A 21,759-nucleotide genomic window follows, 5' to 3' on the forward strand; every position below is an offset into this window, starting at 1 on the left:
AGAGCTTTACTTCTGGGAAACAATGATGACATGGAGGTGGCAACGATGTCTCAGGTGTATAATTAGTGTGGACTTTATAGGAGTGTTGCAACATAGATGCTTTTTAAGGTTCCCAAGCATTACTGCAGACCATCTGATCTGACATCTTCCTCGATTCTTGTTGTTCTGGGTTTGTACCCTTGTGGTTGAATGCACTTACTGTAAGTCACTTTGGATAAAAGCGTCAGCTAAATTAAATGTAAGGTAACATGGGCCAAATATAAAAAAGTTGTCACAACGTCCAATTTGATTATGGATGTTAACTGTTGTGATTGGTCATCAGAAAAATACAGTTCTGTTTCAAGTCATTTCATTTTCAAAGTTGTGATGATGCAGCTCAATTTAATAACATTTCAAAATCACCACTATGGTTATATGGAACCAGGCAATTAAACAAGTATATCATATTGTAGTTCAAAACCAGCTCAGGGATAAATTAAAATCCCAATAAATCCCAGTTTAAATTTTAAAAAAATTAAACGTGTATCCAGAGGTTTTAAATAAATAAAATTATATTTCTACATTTTTAATTTAAATGTGTCTTTTCAGGAACTGTATGATTGTATCTGTAACTCAATATTTAACTTGTATTGTTGTATTTTGTGCTCCAGTCAACCCATGTTCTATCCCCATCACATTTAAAAAGTTGTGAAATGTACCATTTCACTTCTGTCACTCAACAAGGCAGAGCTGAGTCATCTGTCTCTCCATCTTATTTTTTCTTCTTGCTCAAGGTCTTTATCTGTCACTTTCTGTTTGGAACTTGCTAATCACCACTCGTGTCTATATTTATGCTTGTTATCACAATAAAAAAAGGGTGACAGGTCACCACAATGAAAATCAGCGGGATAACACGGGAACATGATACAGCAGCCAAACATTTGGCATCGTAATGCATGCAGTGAACACGTAGCTCCAGCCCTGACAGCAAACAATCACACAGAAAGTAAGCTAAGCAGAGATAGGATGATTCAAATTGTAATGCAATGAGCAGGAAAAGTGTTTGAATAGCACTGCAGCTAATTATAACCATGTTTTTTTAAAGCTGTGCACATAGGTAAACAGTCATGTTCACTCCAGCTCAAAGTGATTGATAGTCAGGTGAGGCCCCAGCTTTAAAAAGTCTGCGCCCATGACTGCCTTGTGACTCTCTGGAGTCACATAACCTCGTAAACACACTGGATGAGGACAACTTCAACATGAATCCTAAAACCTACAAAGAAACCCCGGGAACTTCATGGTTTTATTGAAAATAAAGAAAACCTGCCTTGGTGTGACTGGTTGACAAAATGTGTTTTTATTTTGTGTTTCTGGATGAACACAGTGACTGACAGCCTGCACATCTACACTGTGGGGTTGGCTGCAGCGGAACAAAGAACCAGGTACTATTGTCAGTCAAGGAGAAAGTTAATTCCATGAACTGAGGCTCAAAGCGTTCGTCCAATCTGTCTGCCAGCTCTGAGGACCATCTATTTTTAGTGTTTCAGGGAGGGGAGGAGGGGGAGAGAGAGGGGGAGGCGAGGAAAACAAGAGAAGTTCCAGCCAGACGTTCACGAGAACAACAAATAGAACAAAAGAAAATGGACTAAAACACTGTTCTGCATTTATATGTCAATGTGAACTGTATCATGTGGTTAGACCTCATATTCATCAGTATGAAGGGGTGAGGAGAAGGGAGGAGAAGTAAGAAGAGGGAGAAGCACCTCTTATTTAACCAGCAAGTGTCTTTTGGAAGAGGGGAGGGAGGAAGAAGGAGAGTGGATGAAGAGGAGGAAAGGGAGGATGAGGAGGAAGGAGTGGAGGGGTAAGTGAGGCTCTTTTATCTCTCTATCTCTCCCTCTCTCTCTCCCTCTCTCTCTCTCTTTAAGAGCATTAACTGTAGAGTGTTCTGCTGGTGACAGGGCTGTCAGGGTCAGATGGCTGCTCAGCCTGATTAGACCAGCTCACAGCAGATCCTCAGCCCCGACACACTGCACTGCACTGCCACAGCAAGGTATAGAGCTGTCCACTGGAAGATACTGTGCACTGCAAGCGACAGGGTGGGAGGGTTGAGGGTGAGGTTGCTCGTCTGCGTAACAGTTGGGGCAGAGCTACAGGTTGTTGCTGCTTCACTGGCTCAGGCTTCAGCTTTTGTAGTGGCAGAAAAAGAGAAGAGAAAAGCAGTTGGACTTCACTTCATTGTGTGGCACAGGGGAGTGGATGTTTAGTCTGTGTCTGGAGATGACATTGAAGAGCTGACTGGTAAGGATACACATTTGCATTTGTTTTGTTGCTCTTCAAATTAATATCATATTTGGCTCCTGATGCGGACACATAGCCAGAGTGGCGCCACGCTGCAACAGGTTCTGCAACTTTGAGAAAAACAACTCGAGTGACCGATGATGATGTAGTCACAATAATGATTTACATGCATTTTCACTGCAGAGATAGTGATCACAGAAGTTCACTGCAACTCACTGGGAGCAGGAGGACGAGGGTGCGCTGGCATTTGGTGACTGCTGTTCCCACAAAAAAATTTGATGTGTCACAGAATCAGCTGCCAGTGTAGATACAGCTATAAATACAGCTGCAGGTATTCAGTGTCTACAGGGGTTGGCTATAACAGGCAGTCAGCTGGTTGGATGTCAGCACCCAGACTGTTGCAGGACTTTTGCTGCTGCTTCTGCAGGACTATGGTGGAACTGTCAGTTGGTTGGTGTGAATTTCCCTGTTCCGCAGCCAAGCTGTCCACTGATGTGAGAGGCAGGGCTGTGCAGCTGCACAGAAACATTTCAAATCCAGGTATTCTCGCTTGGAGCTATTACAGAAAACCCTGTTCTACAGGTGGAAGAATGTCGAAGGTGAATGTGCTGTCACAGAATCGAACCTGTTCGAGGCTACTACTAACTTGGCGTGTTGTTGTCTTTATTGCTAACAAGCTTACTGTGTCACATTCACCCTCACGTTAGAGGTACTATAGAAATGTTTGGCTGCTTAACACGGCTGTAAGATAATATTGAGATCCATTTTTAACTCAATTTGAGTCCTAAGTCAGCCTGGGGCAGGGAAACATACAGACAGTCACACACATGCAACTTGGAAGCTCCTGTTTTTACAAACCAAACTGTGCTCTAAGGTAACAGGGACGATCGGATTTACAGTTTTAATTGGAATTACTGCTACTGTCTAGCCGCTCTACTGCTATATGGCATGCTCTTTTGATTATGTATGTTATTTTTACATGAAGTCAATCAGCTAAAGTTAGTTTAGAGTTAGTATTTTTATTTGATTCAGGTATAAATACTAGTTTATTTCTTCCAGTAAATTAATTGCTTTGTCTTGTCTTTGCCTCAAGTTTTTTTATTCTGCATGTTTCGCTTTTCATTCTGTTGTACCAGATGTTTAATAAACAGAAACGGAAATCTCTATAAATTTCAGTAGAGGAAAAAATAAATGTCGGTTTTACATTATTCTGAATTGACCTCTATCCTGTTAACAAAGGATAAATTCCTAATTATGGATGGTCAACAACCTGGAATAGATTACTCTCTTCTGGAAGAGTGAGGGAGTAAGTTGGCATGTGATCATGAAATGTGTGTGTGTGTGTGTGCGGGCTGTCAGAGCAGGGGTTAAGAGGTGCAGATTACCCAGATTACCTCTGGGCTTTCCCTAGTTGTTTGTCTGAATGTTTGGGCATGTGAGTGGGCGGAGGGTCCTCAATACCTCTGCTCACTGTCCTCAACTGTGAGAACAACTGTGTATTTGATATGCAAAGATATTTTACTAAATGAGCAAATAGAACAGAATTACAGTAGCAGAAGACATTTTTTCCACTGATCTCAGTCAATTATCAGGGGGAAAGCCTGAGGGAACTTTGTGTCAATTCAACTACAACTGGTATTTTCCTGCAGGATATTATATTTCTCAGTTATTAAGCTATTGAGTGGATGTAATGCCTTGTTTTGATTTCTAAAAAAAGCTGAGGAAATGACATTATATTTTCAGAGCTGTGGCCATTCTTCATCTCACTGGTTTGCATGTAATAAATGGAGCAAATGTGAATTTTCTGCAAACACGCTTTTTAGACTTTGTTGTCGATTTTTATCCTCAGAGAAAATTAGATTTAGTTGATATTGTGCAGGCTAATCTAATACAAATTTTCCATATTTTGTAAACCCCTTCAAATATTCAATTTTGGAGCTCATGGTGTATCTGTCATCTTTTGAGTGCATGTCTGTTTAAGTTGCCATTATTACACATAAGGTCTTGATATATGGTAAGCCTGTAAAAATCTATATAATGGCTTCAATAAAAGCATAAAATCTTTAATTGTGTATGTATGTATTTGTGTTTTTATCTCTGCTGAATTACTGAAATCATATTATCATGAGAATATAAGTTCAACGTTTGACCAGTTTATGCCTCTGTGTGTTTGTTACTTCAGAAACGCTGGTTGATGGAGTTTGTGCAGCAGAGTGGTGACTACTGCCACGCCCAACACGTTTAGACCCTATGTGGAGGAAGGTGGACTATGCCGTCCTGGGGCCCTGAACCCCGAAAGACCATTGGCCTTTGCCCTCTGAACCAGCCAGCTCATGGGGTAACAAGTGGAGTCTCGCTCACCAGAAGATAACTGGAGAGAGGGGGAGAGAGAGAGAGAGGGGGAGAGGACAATCAGAGAGATAAAAACAAAGAGTGGAACACGGAGAGAACTGACACTGTAACCTGCCGGACTATAGGATACAGTCAACTGATGGTGTAAAAGAGTCAAGACAACAGCACCGTGGAATTGTGACAATAACTTCAACAGCTATAAACAGGAAGTTCCACCACGGACAGGAAGTCGAGAATCACCTGAGAACTGATACAAGTAGAAGACAAAGCAGGGAACTGCTACAGCTGGAGCTAAAGGTGAGAGGTAACTGGTGACCAAATATGGTGTCGCACCAGCACTTTTAACTCCTGCACTTTACAGACTTGTTCTGGTGTTCCACACATGGCTTGTCAGGATATGCGCTGTCCTACATTTATGTACTTTCATGCGTGGACTCTGGTATCTCCTATATAATTCTTATCAGTGTTAAAATAGTAGGCGTGTACACCTGTAATAATGTGAGGCATCACTGAATTACAATTATTATTATTTCTTTTTTTTTCTTTTTCATTACAACATAACAGCTTTGCAATCCATTCAGTGCAAAATACAAAATAAATAAGTGTGTAAAATGTACACATATACTTTTTCAAACATACATGGCAAAATAGGTCTTATTTATATTTCAATTATATCATAAAATAAACTCACATCCCTGTTACCTTCATCAAAATGCAACAAGAGCAATGCAGGTCAAGGGGCTGCTCCAGTGACAGCTCTATAGTATACATTCAGTATACTTGTGAAGTAAAGTGTCATGGTAATAATTTTAAATAGAAACACACCCACGTACACACTCATGCCAAATCCCTATCAGTCAAGGTTTAACAGCTCCATCCAAAAGAATTTCACACAGCTGTGACAGTATTCTGCTCTTTCTAATACATGTGTTTTCAGTTAGACCAGGTTGACGTTGGGTAGTGCTCTGATGAGTTCACTCACCTCAATGCACCAATAGGGATGCTACACATGTTGTTTTCTTTATCTAAACAGCAGCAATAAGGTCATGAGGAAATGTCAGTCAAGCACAGTCTGTACAGAGTCACATAGTCCAGAGCATAGAATATAAGATGGGTGACACTTCTCCACTTGATCCCACGATCCAGAAAGAAGCCAAAATATCTCAGATACAAATGCCGCCATCTTACGCCAAAGAGTCTGTGCAATAACAATCCAAGGAAGCATCGATACACATGCTCGACCAATCATGAGTCAGTCTCAGCCGTCAATCGTGATGTTTCACACCATTTTAAGATCATCAAATAACAAATTGAAACCAAAGTTACCAGAAATAAGAACACTTGAACATATATGAGTGCAGCAGCTAGTTTAACATAAATCCTGGACGTTGGAGGAAACAGCTTTACTGTCTGGACATAAATATTCTGCCAATTAGCATCTCTAGCCTTTACTAATTTACTAATTAATTACTAAATGTTGTTTATCTTGTACAAAAACAAAAAGTAAAAATTACAACTTGTCATTTCATTGGTCGCTCTCAGTCTTTTTGCAAAGCTCAGAAAAGTTAAGCTGATTGCCAGATGGCTCTACATTTATATTTGGCATCGTAATTGGACTGTATTTATATAGAGCTTTTTTAGTCTTATCGACTACTCAAAGAGATTTACAGCACAAGCCACAACCCATTCTATATGCTGAGCTTCTTCGATCACACAATGGCCGTCAGGGGCAATTTGGGATTCAGTTCACTTTGGCATGCAGACTGCAGCAGCCGGGGATCAGAGCACCGACACCCTGGTTTATGGACAGTCCGCTCTAACCCCATAGCCACAGTCGCCCACAGCCACAGGTGTTTTTTGTCTGTTGAACAATAGCTTTAGATCATAGATACATGTAAAAGATGTTTGAGTTTACACTTTACTGAGTTTACTAATCAATACATGGGGATTTTCGTCATTTATTATATCATGTGTTTGATTTTAATTGGCTTTAAAATCTGCTCCAAACATAGCTCACATATTTGAAATCATAGGTTTGTCCCTGACACTGAGCTTATGATCAACAGCTAAGTGTTAACACATAAAGGTCAGAGGTCTTCCTGGGAGAGGTCAAGATCACAGGGGCCACCATGAACCGTCCAGCTCCAGTGGAACTGTGCCACAAGAACATGAGATTCCTCATCACCCACAACCCCACAGACAGCACTCTCAGCTCCTTCATAGAGGTAAGCAACATGAGTGTGTGACATCGGCTCACTGCAGAGCTTCAGTCAGAGAGATAATATGCCCATATGGAAATCCTCTTCTGCCACTGTTTACCCCTCCAGGACCTGAAGCGGTTTGGTGCCACCACTGTGGTTCGCGTGTGTGACATCACTTATGACAAAACGCCGCTTGAGAAAGACGGCATCACTGTGGTGGTGAGGATACTACAACACACACACACACACACACACTATTTGCTCTCTAAATCAGTTGTCCCGTATCTGAAGTAGTTGTTAAACCCTCTGAGACAAATTGTGATTTGTGAATATGGGCTATACAAATAAGATGATCAATGAGTGACTGACTGATTGATAATAAGTGTTCTGCTTTCTTTTAGGATTGGCCCTTTGATGATGGAGCCCCACCTCCGAGTAAACTTGTTGATGATTGGCTGAGTCTGCTGAAGAAGAAGTTTCAGGAGGATCCAGGATGCTGCGTGGCAGTTCACTGTGTGGCTGGACTGGGACGGTAAGATTATTCTCCATTAAAACATGTGCACACACCTCCAAGTTTGACGGGAGAACAAATGCACACGCACGCACACACACACACGTATAAGCACAAAGGGGATTACCTAATCCTTTTAGTAAAGGCCTTTCAGGTTTAGTAAAAACCTGCGCCTCCCTAAACCTCTAAACCATTGTTATCAACTGCCGGTGTGACATCTGTAACCTGATCACTTGGTTTCTCTGAGATACAAACTATTTTTGGAGACATTAGACCAAACAGAATAATATGTGACTCTGACTCTGTGTGTATTCTTACATGCATTCAGGGCTCCTGTCCTGGTTGCCCTGGCTCTGATAGAGAGTGGGATGAAGTATGAGGACGCTATTCAACTTATCAGGCAGTGAGTACATTTCTACTTCACATCCTGTGTATTTATCCTCATGCAGTTACAACAACAAGCTTTTCTGCTTGTGAATTTGTCTATCATACATGGTTGCCTTATAGCAAGAAGGTTCTTGGCTCAAATTGAGGTTTGGACAGGGGCGATTTCAGATGTACTTTGCATATTCTTACCAGGTCTGAGTAGGTTTTTTCCAACATGCAGATTGAAATTAGGGCAATGGAGATTCATCACAAAGCAGGATATTCTCCGCTCAGATGCGTTCACAGGAACTCACCCCAATCACACATTTTTTACCTTGGGGCTGGCTCGAGAAAGTCTGGAGCTTCTTACTTGAACATTCACTACATGTCTGAAAGCAGCTTAACAGGTTTAAAGCAGCTGTTGGCAGTCAGCATGCACAGAAAGCAACATTTGTCACCTCTGACTTTCACCTTTTCACCTTGTTTGTGCGTTTGTACATTTTTAGGAAGCGTCGCGGAGCCATCAACAGCAAACAGCTGACCTACCTGGAGAAATATCGATCCAAGCAGAGGCTCCGCTTCAAAGATTCTCACACACACAAGAACAAGTGTTGCATCATGTAAACACACACACACACACAAACACACACACACACACACACACTCACGTTCTCAGGAATCCAACCATAAGCCTTGCCTCACCCGCATCATTGGCCCATTAGTCTGGGTCTTTCTGAGATTTTTACAGTAATTTAATAAGACTCCATCTTTGTTCTTTGTTTGTAATGATTACTTTTCTTTTAAAGTTTAGTCTATTGCATTTTCGCTTCATTATACAGTTTAGAGCGAAGGAAGATGCGAAAGAGATTAGGGATGGAAAATCCCACAAATATTCAGTTTTGTCTCTAATTGCTTTGCTTTATTAGATTTATAAAAAAACATGAAGTTGGGGTCAGGGATAATGTGATGAGGTTTTTGTATCACATTCAAATTCTCAATAAATCAAACCCATGGTGTGTGCGCACAGGGACACCTGAACAGATTTACTACATAAAACTGATGTATCGGCCTTCAAAACCTATGTACAGATGTTCAATATTTTTAAACTTAACTATAATGAAGGAATGTAATTACATGCAGTGTTTGTGTTTCTTTGAGATTGTTTTTTTTGCTATGAGAAACCTTCAGATAAACCTTTTGAACTATTTTTGCAAGACGAAAATTTAAATCAGTGAAACCCAAGAATAACATCACCCCAGCAGCTCAGTGTTTTTTCAGTTTTCCCTTCTAACATTATTCCTGTTGATGTCTGTTATCGGTGTAACTGGAGATATAAGGGCTTGTTTTCATTTGGTTTTGTCACAGTCGCTGCTTTAATATTGCATCATACACTGTGCTTGAGTAATGTGTTTACATATGTGTGTGTGCATTACATGTTATGCTCTGTTAAATGACACCCACAGAAGGAAGCTAGGCAGCAGCTGATTTCATGTGGGGTTAAATATGGTACATGTGTTATAATAAATAAATCTACTGTAATCTCACATGACGTGAACTCAAGAGCAATGTATACTAGATGTAAATAATATTAAAAGTAAATCTCTCCCTCCGTTCAGTGACAACCAACAAATGTGCAAAGACCATAAAATAATTTCTGGTATTATAAATAGTTTTTTGGCATAATCATGTGGTCATGGAGAAACATCTGTCACCCCAGCAGTTAATGACACTTGGAAGTCAAGCTCCTTCTAATCTGAGGCCATGTTTGGCCTGACATGAACGTGGATAAATTGAGACATTGCTCTAATTCTACTACAAATGTTGCTGTGCATTGTCACGTCTTCTAGACTTGGTTACAGTATCTGACACACATTTCTTTCTTGTGAGGTGGAATTTACTTATTCACTTGTTTTGTTCCTGAATGATTCATGTTAACAACTGCTCCTGACACTTGGTTCATTGTTCATTCAGAACTGATTTGGGTTTTCTGTTAATAATAGAGCATGCACTTTAATGTATTAGCAAGTTGCTTATTATAGTCACTTCATCATCTGAGTTGCGAAAACACATCGACAACAATTTGTGAGAAATAAGAGCAGGGTTTGTAAAAAAAAAAAAGAGGCAGTAGAGATTTTTTAGAAAGGAACGAGGGTAAACAAAGGTTTTACTTGGCTACAGTTTGTTGGACTTTGTTGTATAATAAATGTGTGTGTGTGTGTGAGTGTGTGTGTGTGTGTGTGTGTATGTGTGTGTGTTTGTGTGTCTGGTCTGAGCTGACACTTTTTTAATGTAAAAACAAAATGCTGTAAATGTCTGTATGTCTGTAAATTCTTGCATTGTTTAATAAAAGTTTTGTCAATGTGTCAACATGTTTACAGTTGTTCATCATTCACTTTAACAACGTTTTTAAGGCTATCTATTTTGTGGCCTTGTTACATTTAATGTTGCTGCAAATTAGAAAACATAAAATCACAAACTGAAAATAAACAGCTCTAAAAGAATGTGCCAATTTTAAAACTTTTTTAGCTGCATAATTTAAAAAAAACACTATAGTTTCTACTAATGGATTTATGAATGCACATCAAGCCATGTCTACCAGCTTGATGATAAACCCTTAACCTTGGCATTATAACAAAACCAACGTTTTTCCCGCAGTGCAGTGAATGGTTCTTGGTGTTCAATATATATTTGGATATGACAACATAAAGACTTCAATTTATTTGTTTATTTCAAAGTTCTCATTAATTTGTAATATAACGTTGGAGTACACCGACAATCAAATATGAGCTTGCAAATTCTGGATGGTGGTACTAGCCACCTTGTGGAATGGAGGAGTGAGACCTTAAAGGATAATTATATTACATCTTTGCAGCAATAGGCTTTTAAACACCTGGGTTCCATCTGAGTTTTTATTGCTTATAAAAGAAAACTAAAAATCAAGCTGTGTCCCATTTGTTCATACAAGTTAATGACTGGGACTTACGCTTTCTGTAACCTGCAACATAAAACCGTGTCTTGTTTATACCTTTTTTTTTCTTTATATAAATGTAATGATTTTCCAGTAAAATAAATGCTTGTTTAGGATCAGGAAAATATTTCAACCAACAGCAATTTCTCAGTTATGAAGTAACTGTTTTCCAATTAGATCTACTATATATGTATTGTAACATATTTCATAACTGTATTGTATGTGCATTTCTTGCACCACTATATCTAATGTAACTTATTTCATAAGATCTTATTATGTTCCATTTTGCTGGAAATGATCAAACATAAAATCACAAACCCTATTACTCTGTGAGACTCCCATAGATTGCCCTAAAACTTAACAACGGCATTTTGGCACCTCTTGACACAATAAGTTAAATAATAATTCAACAATAACAGTGTTAGAGGGTTCAAAGTGAATCTATTTGAGGAAAAAACTCAACTAGTGAGAATGCTGGATTTCCCCACCCAACCGAAATTAAGTCTTCCTGCCACAGGGGGCGCTGTGAGCTACATTACAACCAGATCCTATTCGCTTCCGCTGGTTGGAATTACTCGTGTCGCAGATTCGACAGAAATTTCTCCACACGTAATGCACAATTCTCTCTAAATGTAAAGTCGATGTTATATTTAGTCGTATGATGGCGCCAACCCGTTGATAAATCACTTTTATTTTGCTGCTCATGCGCTGGAGAAATGGATGCACAGGGAGCAGGTAAGAAGTTTGGCTTCAACTCGAATATGTCGGATCTGCATTTTCGCTCAGGCCGAATCAAAATAACCAAACGCGTCTACATTTGAAACCATTCATTGTAAGAATCCTGTATTTTCTGATCAGTCTGTTGATATGATTTTCACTTTTTAATACGCGTGTTGTGCAGAGTTTGGTCTGAGTCTGTGAACGTGTGTTTACTGAGGAGTTGACTCCTCCACCGTTAGATCAGAGGAAACGAAAGTTTGAAGACATCCTCAGATTGTGTGGACACAGAAACATCATCATCATCATGAAGTGAAAAACACAACATGATGACATATATGAACAGTCACTTACAAAACTAGCTCATCGTGTTTCCACTTTACAGCAAAAACAAGTTCTAAAAAATGAAATAACTTTCATCAAGATAACTAGAAGTACTGTGGTGCTGCACATACTTTGAAGAAAATATAAAGAAACAATTTAAACTCACATTGAGAAAAATAACAATTGATATTAGACCTGCAACTATTAACTAATTCATTAATCAGCGGTAGATTAATGAGAAACTATTTTCAATAGTAAAAAAGAAAAATGTGATGCCCCTCAAACATGAAAGGTTTCTTATATACTACATTCTTATATCATATTTGACTGTTCATCTACATAATATGGCCTGTTAATATTTCTGATAGACACAATGATTTAAGAAAGTAATGGGCCACGGCTGCAATGAGTTAAAAAATAAAAGTCTGCTTCCTTTTTGGAGGACGATAAATGATGTTAATCTTTTTCATGTTTCTCACCCTCTTATTTGAGAATGACGTGTTTTACTCACACCTTCCTTCTCCCTGTGTTTCTAGCTGGTTCTGTGTTCATGTGTCGGCTGTGCAACCTCTTCTCTCCCAGTCGCCCTCTGCTCCTGGTCCATTGCTCCCAGGTGCATCCCCAGCAGGAGCCTCCTGATGACATCATCACTGCGCTGCAGCCCCTTGCATCAGAGCCTGTAGAGGCGCTGACAGGTCAGATTGGTGCAGGCACTGCCAGAACTGAAGTTCAGAATGATGTAATGCTGATCTTTTTTTCAAAGTCTTTGGGGGAGGACAGTGGATTTCTTTGCAAATACAGAAGCTGTAGCAAATCAGAAATTAATTGTTCGTGGCATAGTCTCATTGTTGATTTTGGTCTTGTACATTGAAAAAACACCTCAGTTCTGTTGTCTCTTTGGTCCACAGAGAGACCAGTCAAGCGAAAGCGAGGACGACCAAAAGGCTCCACGAAGAAGTCCAAGACTGACTCCACCCATTCTCTGGTGGATAATTCTCATGGACAAGAAGATGAAAATAAGAAGGAGGGAGACCCACGAAATAGCTCAATAGAAGGTAGTTCTGTTGTCATTGCTTAGTATCCTGTGATTCTTTCTTTGTCATGTAAAATATAGAACAATTATCGTCTGGAAGAAGCTAATTAATGGAATTTACACTAAAGTAAACCTGATCACCTTTACTAATGCAGCAGCTTAGTTGGTCCAAGGCACATTTCCCTCTGGGCTTCTGGACAGCGAATATTTTTGGTAACTGGCTTTTGCCTTGTTCACCTGGTTAGTAACCTCCAGTACATTTACTGAACAGTCACTTAGTTGTACTTTGTACTATGCTGCAGACAATCAGACCAAAACCAGCCCAACTAGTGACCAATCAGATCAATGGAAAACCAGAGTCATCATTCCAAATGATCCTGACAGGGACAAATAGTTTCCAATGAAGTGACAAATTATTAATAGCCACAGATATTTTAATAGATGAGTGGAATTGACCTCATCAGCGATAACTACTTCTCCTCTCTTCTTCCTGCTTTGGCAGCAGAAGCAGACATTACTTAACTCTCTTTTTTATCAGCATCACTTCATAGTTTCATCATGAGACCAAAGAGATTTCTGTGCTTATTTACAGTTTATCCTTTGCACCACTTTTAAAAATCTGAAAATTATTTTCAGGGTTTCTTTCCTATTCTAGTTATTTAATCATATTGTTCTCATTTCATCTTCTTGACTATCACTTTTGTCTGTTGCTGTAACAGCATTTACCAGCAGGTAGCAGTATTTCCTCTCATATCATAATGAATACATTATTCATTGTTCTGATGAAGTTGCTTGAAATAAATGACTCCCACTTTTAACATGAACGTGCCTGTAGGTAAATACAGGGTTAACTGAGACAGTCGATAACTAGGTTATACAGGATGGCCAATGTTGGGATCAGTGCAGCTAGATGATGAAAATAAATTCTAACCTTTGTATTTGTTATCGATTTTTGTAAATATGCTAGACAAACGGTTTCATCACTCTGCATTCTGATTCTTCTATTATGTTCTTTTTCTAGGTGAAAGCCACAATAGGATTTTGGGACTTGATTGTAAAAACTGTCGTCGCACTTTCAGCAACAGACGACAGATCCTCAAACACATATGTCTAAGAGAAGACGAGGGGGACGATGAAGAGGAAATTGGTGAGCCACAGATTCTGACAAAGGACACTAAATTGGTCGGCTGTCTGTCACTTGGTAATTTAGATTATTTGGACTGATTAAAAAAAATTTTTTTCAGGGAGAGACATTGTCGCAGCAGGAGTTGAGGATTCTGGAACTTTGGACCATGCGGAAGCTGATCCACACAAGAAGAAGCAAAACACAGAGAAGCCAGAAAAAGGCAAGTTCAAGCTCTGGACATACTTTCTTTAAATACTTTCTTAATTTTATACTTTTGCTCTGAAGTCTGAAAGCAGAATCGATGGCTACCTCTTGTCTGGTCTGGGTTAGAAGTGTGCCATTGGCTGGTAGATGCCTGCATACATACTCAGTGTTAGTGTCCAGAATTAGATTTGTTTGGGTGTGTTCAGGATTATTTTTACAGTCCAAGCGTTTTGTGTTGTCTCTTTACAGACATTGGCAACTTCAGATCCCAGAGAACTAGCCGAAGCCAAATATCCAAAGAAGGAGATGCAGCAACAGAAAACAAGAAATCAGTCATCAGTGTTGTTCTGAAAGAAGATGAGACACTTCCAGGTCAGTCTCCAAGAGTATTTCTTTTGTAAATGTATGTAAATAAAGAAATGTCTCGATTACTGAAAGCAGTATGTTGTATGCATTATATTACCTTAATCTCAACAGGTGTTTTTAAAATGGTTCCAGTAGAGGACAGTTCAGAAGACACAGAGCCTGCTGTCGACAAGACTCAGCCTCAGGTAAAAAATATACAGAAATGTTAAAGGGTCAATTTACAGTTACAATAAAAAAGCTTTAGAACAACTTTCATTGAAAGTACTTTCTTCTGTCAAAATAGTCTTAATGGCACAAGGATGTTGGTTCCCAAAAGTAAAATAAAAGCTTTCTTTCCTAAAAAATTTAGCATTTCAACTGAAATGTGGAGATTCTGTGATTAATTGTTGCATTTTTTTCCAGTATTTTTTTTATAATTGTCTAATCCTGAATTACTTTAGTTGCTTCACTATTATTAGCCAGTTTTATTTACTGAATCTTTCAGGTCACCCAGAAGTCTGCAGTCATCCAGAGTCAGTCACAAGACCTTTCAAGTGAAGCCACCATCTCGGACTGTAACTCTGACACGGAACAAGAGCCATGGTACTGTAATAAAATATAACATCTTTACCTCCCCTCAAATTAATAATGATTTATGGTCAAAATAATAAATCGTCCATAAGTTGTATTTGTAGTTTAAATGTAGCCATTTGATCATCAGTGTTATCTGCAGTCAATAATCGGATCCTTTTGTTTTCTAGCTCCAACCCAACCTTCACAACAACAACAACAACAGAGGCAGCAGCCAGCAGAGGCTTCCAGGAATATTCCATCAAGCAAAATGATACCAAGTACTGTATGAATATTTTTTGACAGTAAACAGTACACTTAACAGTAGTTACATTTTCATTTGCAGGTAATTAAAACTATTAAAAGCTAAGTACTGCTTGTTGTAAATAAAACATCATCTAAAAAGTGATTTTGACTTTCAGACATAGCAACAGTCATATCTGTCAATGGGTCAAATATATTGTCGCTCTCTTGTCTCACAGTTTACCTCAGAGCCAGCTGAAGATCTTCACCTGTGAGTTCTGTAAAAAGATCTTTAAGTTCAGACACTCGCTGGTCGCTCACCTCAGGACGCACACGCAGGAGAAACCCTTCCAGTGTCCTCACTGTGACTACGCATCAGCCATCAAAGGTGAATCCAGGCTCGCTGACACACGCAAAGACAAATCACAGCCAGAAAGTTTTGGGGGGGAAATCTGTAAAAAACCGCCCACTTACCTACGTACCTATGAACTTTCCCTCAAAGCCAACCTGAACGTTCACCTGAGGAAACACACAGGAGAGAAGTTCAGCTGTCAGCACTGTTCTTTCAACTGCCTCAGCCCAGGACACCTCAAGGTATTTTTATTACTTTAATACTGTTATTATTACCTTCCCCAAGAAGGTTGTGTTTCGTCTGCGTTTGTTTATCTGTTCATTAGCAGGATTATGCAAAAACTACTGGATGGATTACCACAAAATTATGGTGCGGATCTCGATCAGGGGGCAGGATCCAGGATTTTGTGGTGTTTTGGTTGTACTCTTTGATTCTCGTTCTGTGAGAAGCAGTTTTTCTCTGTTTTTGATTTTCAGTTTTCAAATCTTTCTACAGTTCTTTTGGTCGCTGCTGTAATTCTGCGTTTCTGGTCATGCAGGTCCACATAGAACGAGTCCATATGAAGGTGAAGCAGCACTGTAGCTTTTGTGCGAAAAAATACTCAGATGTCAAGAACTTGCTGCAGCACATGGCGAAACGTCATAACCTCAAAGACCCTGAGGTCCACCAGAGCTACCAGGAACTGAGGTACAACCTGCAGTGCACGAAAATTCATCCGTATCTATTTTTTGACCAACTCACCCACCTGCCTTTCTAATTCACTTATCTTTTCTAGTCTAAAGACTCGTCGGGGCCTTAGACAGCTCCTGTACCACTGTCCCACCTGTAAACGACGCTTCAAGAACCAACTCGAGCGGGAGCGTCACCTGTTGATCCACGGGCCTCTGCGTCCCTTCGCCTGCCTGCTCTGTGACCATGCTGCAACCAAGCTGGACGCCCTCGCCGCTCATGTCAGGAAGCACCTCTTCCTGTACATGTGCGCTGTGTGTGACGGGAAGTTTGTCAGCTGTCAGAGACTAAAGAGTCACCTGAAAGAGTCTCACCCCGACCTGGACCAGGAGCAGGCCTTCACCGACTGTATCGATAACAGTTACTTTCTGATACAGCCTGGAGGAGACGCGAGGGGGGAGGAGGAGAGGGAGGACATAGAAGGAGGGGAACAGGAAGAGCAGAGGACAGAGCAGGAAGGTGAAGAAGAGAGGATGAGAGAGGAGGGTGGAAGCAATGGTGTCGGAGGGGAGGAGTGTTCTGGTGGGGAAGCGGAGAAGCTGGAAACTGTTGCAAGGGAAGAGAAGGAGCATGGGGGGGAAGAAGCTAAAGCTCAGGGTGAAATTTTGGAAGATGTGCAGGTCACAGAAGGAGAAACACAAAAAATGATTTCTGTAGAAACTTCAACTCCCGCTGACATACAGGACAAAACAACAGCTCGGGAAGCAGAACAGGCCGACTCAGCGGACCCATGCACCCCAGCAGCTGAAAATACTGACAGAGACAAAGAAAACACAATAACTTTTTCATCACAGGAGAGCAATCACAGCCCTCACCTGGAGGACAGGACTCAAGAAAACACACATGGAGCCAAAAACACACACACACCTTCTTCAACAGGAAACTCAGACTTACATGATTTAGGTGTAAACACACCTTCTTCACCGGTACCTCCAGGGGCAGAGGATCAAACCCCACATTCAGAGGTAAAATATGTTTTTTTGGGTTCAGTCGGGTGTTTTTGTGTATCTTACATGTGTGTGTGTGTATTATTTCTCTTTGTGAGAAGCAAAAACAGGAAAATTGTTTTTTGATTTTTTTGCTTGAACTGACTGAATGATTAATCAATACTCAAACAAGGGTGATGACAGGCAATGATTGTGTTAAGAAAAGATGCCTCAGTGACTATGTTTAATATTGGCATCAATAAATATAAATAACGACAACACTACAAAATGACTAAACCCGGTGGAATCAGAACGTTTTTATGGTTTTTCTTGTTTCATTTCTTGTTTTTATCTCTGCTTTGAAGAACGCATTCCAGCAGGTGTTGTCATCTCTTCAGAAGACTCACCTCAACATGGAGACTTTCCAGCAACTCAGGAGACTTTACGGAGACTTAGAATGTCAATACTGTGGTGAGATGCTGAAATCCCCTCTTGTGTAGATTGGTTCTGTTATATTAAGTTAGTTTTACTACACATTATTATTTAATCCTTTCCCCTTCCTTTCCCCTTTTGCACAGGTAAACTGTTCTGGTACAAAGTCCAATATAACATCCATGTACGCACACACACCAAGGAGCACCTGCATTACTGCACAAAGTGTAACTACTCGTCCATCACTAAAAGCTCTTTAAAGCGGCACCAGATCCAGAAGCACAGTGGGTTTCTGCTGCCTTGTTCTAATCCCGGCTGTAAATACACCACACCTGACAAATACAAACTACAAGCCCATCTGAGGACGCACCAGGAGCAGGTAACCAGGCTGAGGAAATCTTATTTTTTGTTTTTTGTGAGGGATGTAATAACGACCTCATGATGTCTTTGTCTTGCTGTGGATTTTTCAGGGGAAGAGTGTGGCCTGTCCAGTCTGCCAGCAAAGCTTCACAGAGCACAAGCTAAAAAACCACATGAAAACATCCCACCCAGGTAAAGAACACACAAATGTACCCAGATACATGATCAAAAAACCCACAATAATCTATCAACTGGTATCTTATCCTGAAATCTGGTATCTGTCTTTCAAATCAGTGTGTTCACATTTGTCATCTTTCCACTTTTATTCACTCTCTCCATTGAAGATAACTGTTTATTTGCTCCATTGTTAGAATAGGACCGCTAATTTTGCTTTGTGTCATTATCAAGTTATGTTACAAAGCAACTGTTTGTCATGGAGTTTGCTCTTTTAGTTCTGTTGAGGGTTTATTGTAACCTGGAATTCCTCCATTGAAAACAATTCAATTTTGTTTTAACTGAAACTTTTTCTAGATTGATATAAATACCTTGTCAAATAGTTGTGTCTGTGTCTGTGTGTGCGTGTTGGACAGATGCGCGGCCTGTGCGGAGAAAAGGATTGATGGTGCAGCGTGCAGAGAAGTGCCCGTACTGTGACTCCTACTTCCTGAAGAAAAACAGAGACTTTAAGCAACACATCTGGGCTCACGAAGGTGTGACATCCCTCTTTCTTTAAAGGTTCAGTGTGTAAGATTTAGGTGTGAAGGATGTACTGGGAGATATATGGTAAATTAAATAATCTGAGTGATGTTTCCAATAGTGTGTTTCACCTAAACTCTACTTGATGTTTTCTTTATTCTAGAATGGACCCCTTTATATTTAAATACTTTATATTTACATTGGGAGCGGGTCCTCTCTCCGGAGGCCGCCATGTTTACAGTAGCCCAGACTGGACAAACTAAACACCTTTTGAGTTTTGATGACAACTGAAGACTACAACAAGGTTCTCTGTCATGTTTGGAAGTGTAGGGTGAGGTGAGGGGTGTTCAGCTGCAAGTTCACCACTAGATGTAAATACATTCTACACACACACACATACACACACATACACACTCACAATGTCAAGTGTTTTGTTGCGAGGAAGTGAAATATTAATCTGAGTCCTCCTTCCCTCAGTCTCTGTTTTAACACTTGCATATCTCGATGAGATGTTTACCTTGAAGTCTGGAAAAAAGTACATCTTTGTAGCATTTTGCTGTTGTCAGATATTCTTATCGATGTGTGTTTTCTGGGCTCCTGCAAACCTGTTTGAGTGTGTATTTGTACATGTGTCCATCTGTGCAGGTCTGAAGCCGTTCCTCTGCAGCTTGTGTGACTATGCAGGTCGCAGCAAGAGTAACCTAAAGTCTCATCTGAATCGGCACAACACAGAGAAACCTCATCTCTGTGATCTGTGCGGTAAAAAGTTCAAATCTAAAGTCACACTGAAAAGCCACAGACAGAGCCATACAAAAGAAGGTATGCAATCTCTCCTGTGTCACTAATGATGTTTTTTAGAACTTCAATGTGTGTGTGAATTTGTATTTCTATTTGCTGTTATCTGTTGATGATGATTATGTACTGTATATCACAAGTGATTGAGGTTGTGCAAAGCGATGATAAAAAATTAAGAGCAGTAATCTTTGTTTGTTCAGGGAAGCGGTTTCAATGTTCGGACTGTGACTTTACCTCGGGCTCTAAACCTTCCCTGCTCAGACACAAGGAGCAACACGCTCAATTTAAGGTTGGAATTCCCACACTCACACTCTCTCTCTCTCTCACACACACACAGACACACACACCTTATTCTCAGTATGTAGAAATGCCATTATACTATACTGTATCTCTAATAATGCATGGTAATATATTAGCAAAAAGATATGTCCTACAAATCCAATTCATTTTGTTTGTTTGGGAAATGTAAAATAGATTTCTATATAGTATGTAATACTTTGAATGTAATTATCATTTTTTTCAATATTTATATAATTTCTTTGTAATATACAGATTAGATACAGAGTAGATAATCAGTGTCATCAGTACAAATGGGTCATAAACAATCATTGCTGATAAAATAGGAGGCCAGACTGAATTGTTTAATATCATTAAATTTTTCTGAACATCTCATGTTTTTACTTGTGTATTTTTATCTTTGTAGCCATTCCGTTGTGCCCACTGCCGTTACGCCTGTAACCTGTCTGGTCCTCTGAAGCGACACTACAGCTTGAAACACCCTGATCAGACATATGAGAATGCTGGACCTGGGCTGCCCAGTGCTGATGCTCTGAAACAGCAAGGTCTCACCTCTTTTCTTTCCCATTCTTCTTTTTAATGATATACTCCACTTCAGTATGTTTTTGGTTTCAAAAGGCGCTTTACAAATAAAGTCCACTTACTTACGACCATAGGACCTTTGTACACTTAAAAGACTATTTAAAGTGCAGTTAATGTTATGGTTGGAACTCTCAGGAGTGGGAAAATATTTGATACAAGGTGAAAACAGTTTTTCAGTGTTTGTGTTTGTCTGTGTTTAGGTGGAAAGAAGTGTCCTGAGTGTGACTTTGTTTACGGCACCAAATGGGAGCTGAATCGCCACATGAAGAGCAAACACAGACAGAAAGTGGTAGAGGAAGTGGTACAGGAAACCTGGGAGGTAAATGTATACACATACATAGACTAGACACTGAGAAAAAGAGGCTTGGATCCATCACTGAATTTCTGATTTAGAAATTTTGAAACTGCTCACTAGCTCCACCATGATGTCACATAGTATATATAACAGTTTTCAGGATAATACAATATCTGCCATATGTACAAATATCCAGGCTGGTGAGACAATAGAGGCCCAATATGTGACAGTGGGGGATGAAGAGCTGCTGACAGAAGCTCCTGTAGCAGCGCTGCACGACAACGGTAACAACAATAAGGGTGACAGACATATAGTAGATAAGTTACTCCGCCTCTGCACAGACCAGAGATCTTTTTAACATTTGTTTTTCTGCACATACAATTGGGGAAGTGCTATTGATTGCTTTATCTATTTATTTAGGTGATGGATGTACTTTAGTATGTACCTTGTGTAACACACTGGCTTTTTTGTTCAGTTGATATCCAGGAGATCACTGAGTTCAGTTCAGAGGCTCACGATGCTGTCACCTCCATGGTCGCCATGGCTCCAGGCACTGTTACCGTAGTACAGCAGGTAAACATCATCACATCACTCACTCAGAATATTGCAACTGGTTTCAACAGAACATTGACACTGAGTTGTTGCCAAAGTTGCAGGTGGGTGATGAACAGGAAATTGATAACTGCGGTGACCAGCTGATGGTGGTGAATGAAGATGGGGACTTAACCGGTGACCAGGTGATGGTGGTGGAGGATGCACATGGCCTGGAGGCTCTGACGGTCCTCACTCAGGGAGAAAACACTCACCACTATATTGTCTATGTTCAGGAACACACTGTAGAAATCAACTAGCAATCCTAGAATTTTAACAAAAGATTATTGACCTATCCACATGGAGTTACTCTGATTATAGATCAGTTAGCAAATGTAAATAACATCAAATATACAAATCAACAATAAAATCTTGATTTAGTAAATGTTTCTTTGTCATCATTAAGAATTGTCTTCATCAGACTTATTCACTTGGCGATTATAAAAACAGTTAATGCAATCCTT

General features: G+C 39.9%; 2 protein-coding genes across 7 annotated transcripts; both read left to right on the forward strand.

Moving 5' to 3' along the window:
- Positions 1 to 1,882: 1,882 nt before the first annotated feature.
- Positions 1,883 to 10,077, forward strand: LOC109632180 (protein tyrosine phosphatase type IVA 3). 3 transcript variants are annotated; one of them, XM_020091340.2, is made up of 7 exons: positions 1,883 to 2,032; positions 4,463 to 4,929; positions 6,699 to 6,857; positions 6,960 to 7,052; positions 7,235 to 7,365; positions 7,673 to 7,747; positions 8,217 to 10,077. In XM_020091340.2, the coding sequence occupies exons 3-7, from the start codon at positions 6,762 to 6,764 to the stop codon at positions 8,332 to 8,334; spliced, it is 513 nt and encodes a 170-aa protein (XP_019946899.1). In that variant the 5' UTR covers positions 1,883 to 2,032; positions 4,463 to 4,929; positions 6,699 to 6,761; the 3' UTR covers positions 8,335 to 10,077. The 3 variants fall into 3 exon arrangements, with proteins under 3 accessions (XP_019946899.1, XP_019946898.1, XP_019946901.1); XM_020091339.2 differs by having other exon boundaries at positions 1,916 to 2,280; XM_020091342.2 differs by lacking the exons at positions 1,883 to 2,032; positions 7,673 to 7,747 and adding an exon at positions 2,052 to 2,280.
- A 1,133-nt stretch (positions 10,078 to 11,210) lies between these two features.
- On the forward strand, positions 11,211 to 21,680 carry zfat (zinc finger and AT hook domain containing). Of its 4 annotated transcripts, none has more exons than XM_069537661.1 (24): positions 11,211 to 11,413; positions 12,256 to 12,414; positions 12,628 to 12,774; positions 13,774 to 13,899; positions 13,997 to 14,098; positions 14,332 to 14,454; positions 14,560 to 14,633; positions 14,933 to 15,030; positions 15,189 to 15,278; positions 15,480 to 15,628; positions 15,743 to 15,834; positions 16,131 to 16,279; positions 16,368 to 17,286; positions 17,613 to 17,718; positions 17,826 to 18,058; positions 18,150 to 18,231; positions 18,630 to 18,749; positions 19,381 to 19,554; positions 19,731 to 19,819; positions 20,234 to 20,372; positions 20,610 to 20,728; positions 20,901 to 20,997; positions 21,180 to 21,277; positions 21,355 to 21,680. In XM_069537661.1, the coding sequence occupies exons 1-24, from the start codon at positions 11,395 to 11,397 to the stop codon at positions 21,553 to 21,555; spliced, it is 3,705 nt and encodes a 1,234-aa protein (XP_069393762.1). In that variant the 5' UTR covers positions 11,211 to 11,394; the 3' UTR covers positions 21,556 to 21,680. The 4 variants fall into 4 exon arrangements, with proteins under 4 accessions (XP_069393762.1, XP_069393764.1, XP_069393765.1 ...); XM_069537663.1 differs by having other exon boundaries at positions 21,361 to 21,680; XM_069537664.1 differs by having other exon boundaries at positions 20,901 to 20,988.
- The last annotated feature ends 79 nt before the right edge of the window (positions 21,681 to 21,759 follow it).

Source organism: Paralichthys olivaceus, chromosome 13 (assembly GCF_024713975.1).
Source record: "Paralichthys olivaceus isolate ysfri-2021 chromosome 13, ASM2471397v2, whole genome shotgun sequence".
Classification (NCBI taxonomy): domain Eukaryota; kingdom Metazoa; phylum Chordata; class Actinopteri; order Pleuronectiformes; family Paralichthyidae; genus Paralichthys; species Paralichthys olivaceus.

Bases quoted from the DNA above. Each gene is read 5' to 3' on its own strand.
- LOC109632180 (XM_020091340.2), top strand. From the start codon at position 6,762: ATGAACCGTCCAGCTCCAGTGGAACTGTGCCACAAGAACATGAGATTC. The intron at 7,366-7,672 runs GTAAGATTATTC...ACATGCATTCAG, and splicing joins TGTGTGGCTGGACTGGGACG to GGCTCCTGTCCTGGTTGCCC. The intron at 7,748-8,216 runs GTGAGTACATTT...GTACATTTTTAG, and splicing joins GCTATTCAACTTATCAGGCA to GAAGCGTCGCGGAGCCATCA.
- zfat (XM_069537661.1), top strand. The intron at 18,059-18,149 runs GTAACCAGGCTG...TGGATTTTTCAG, and splicing joins TGAGGACGCACCAGGAGCAG to GGGAAGAGTGTGGCCTGTCC. The intron at 20,373-20,609 runs GTCTCACCTCTT...GTCTGTGTTTAG, and splicing joins TGATGCTCTGAAACAGCAAG to GTGGAAAGAAGTGTCCTGAG.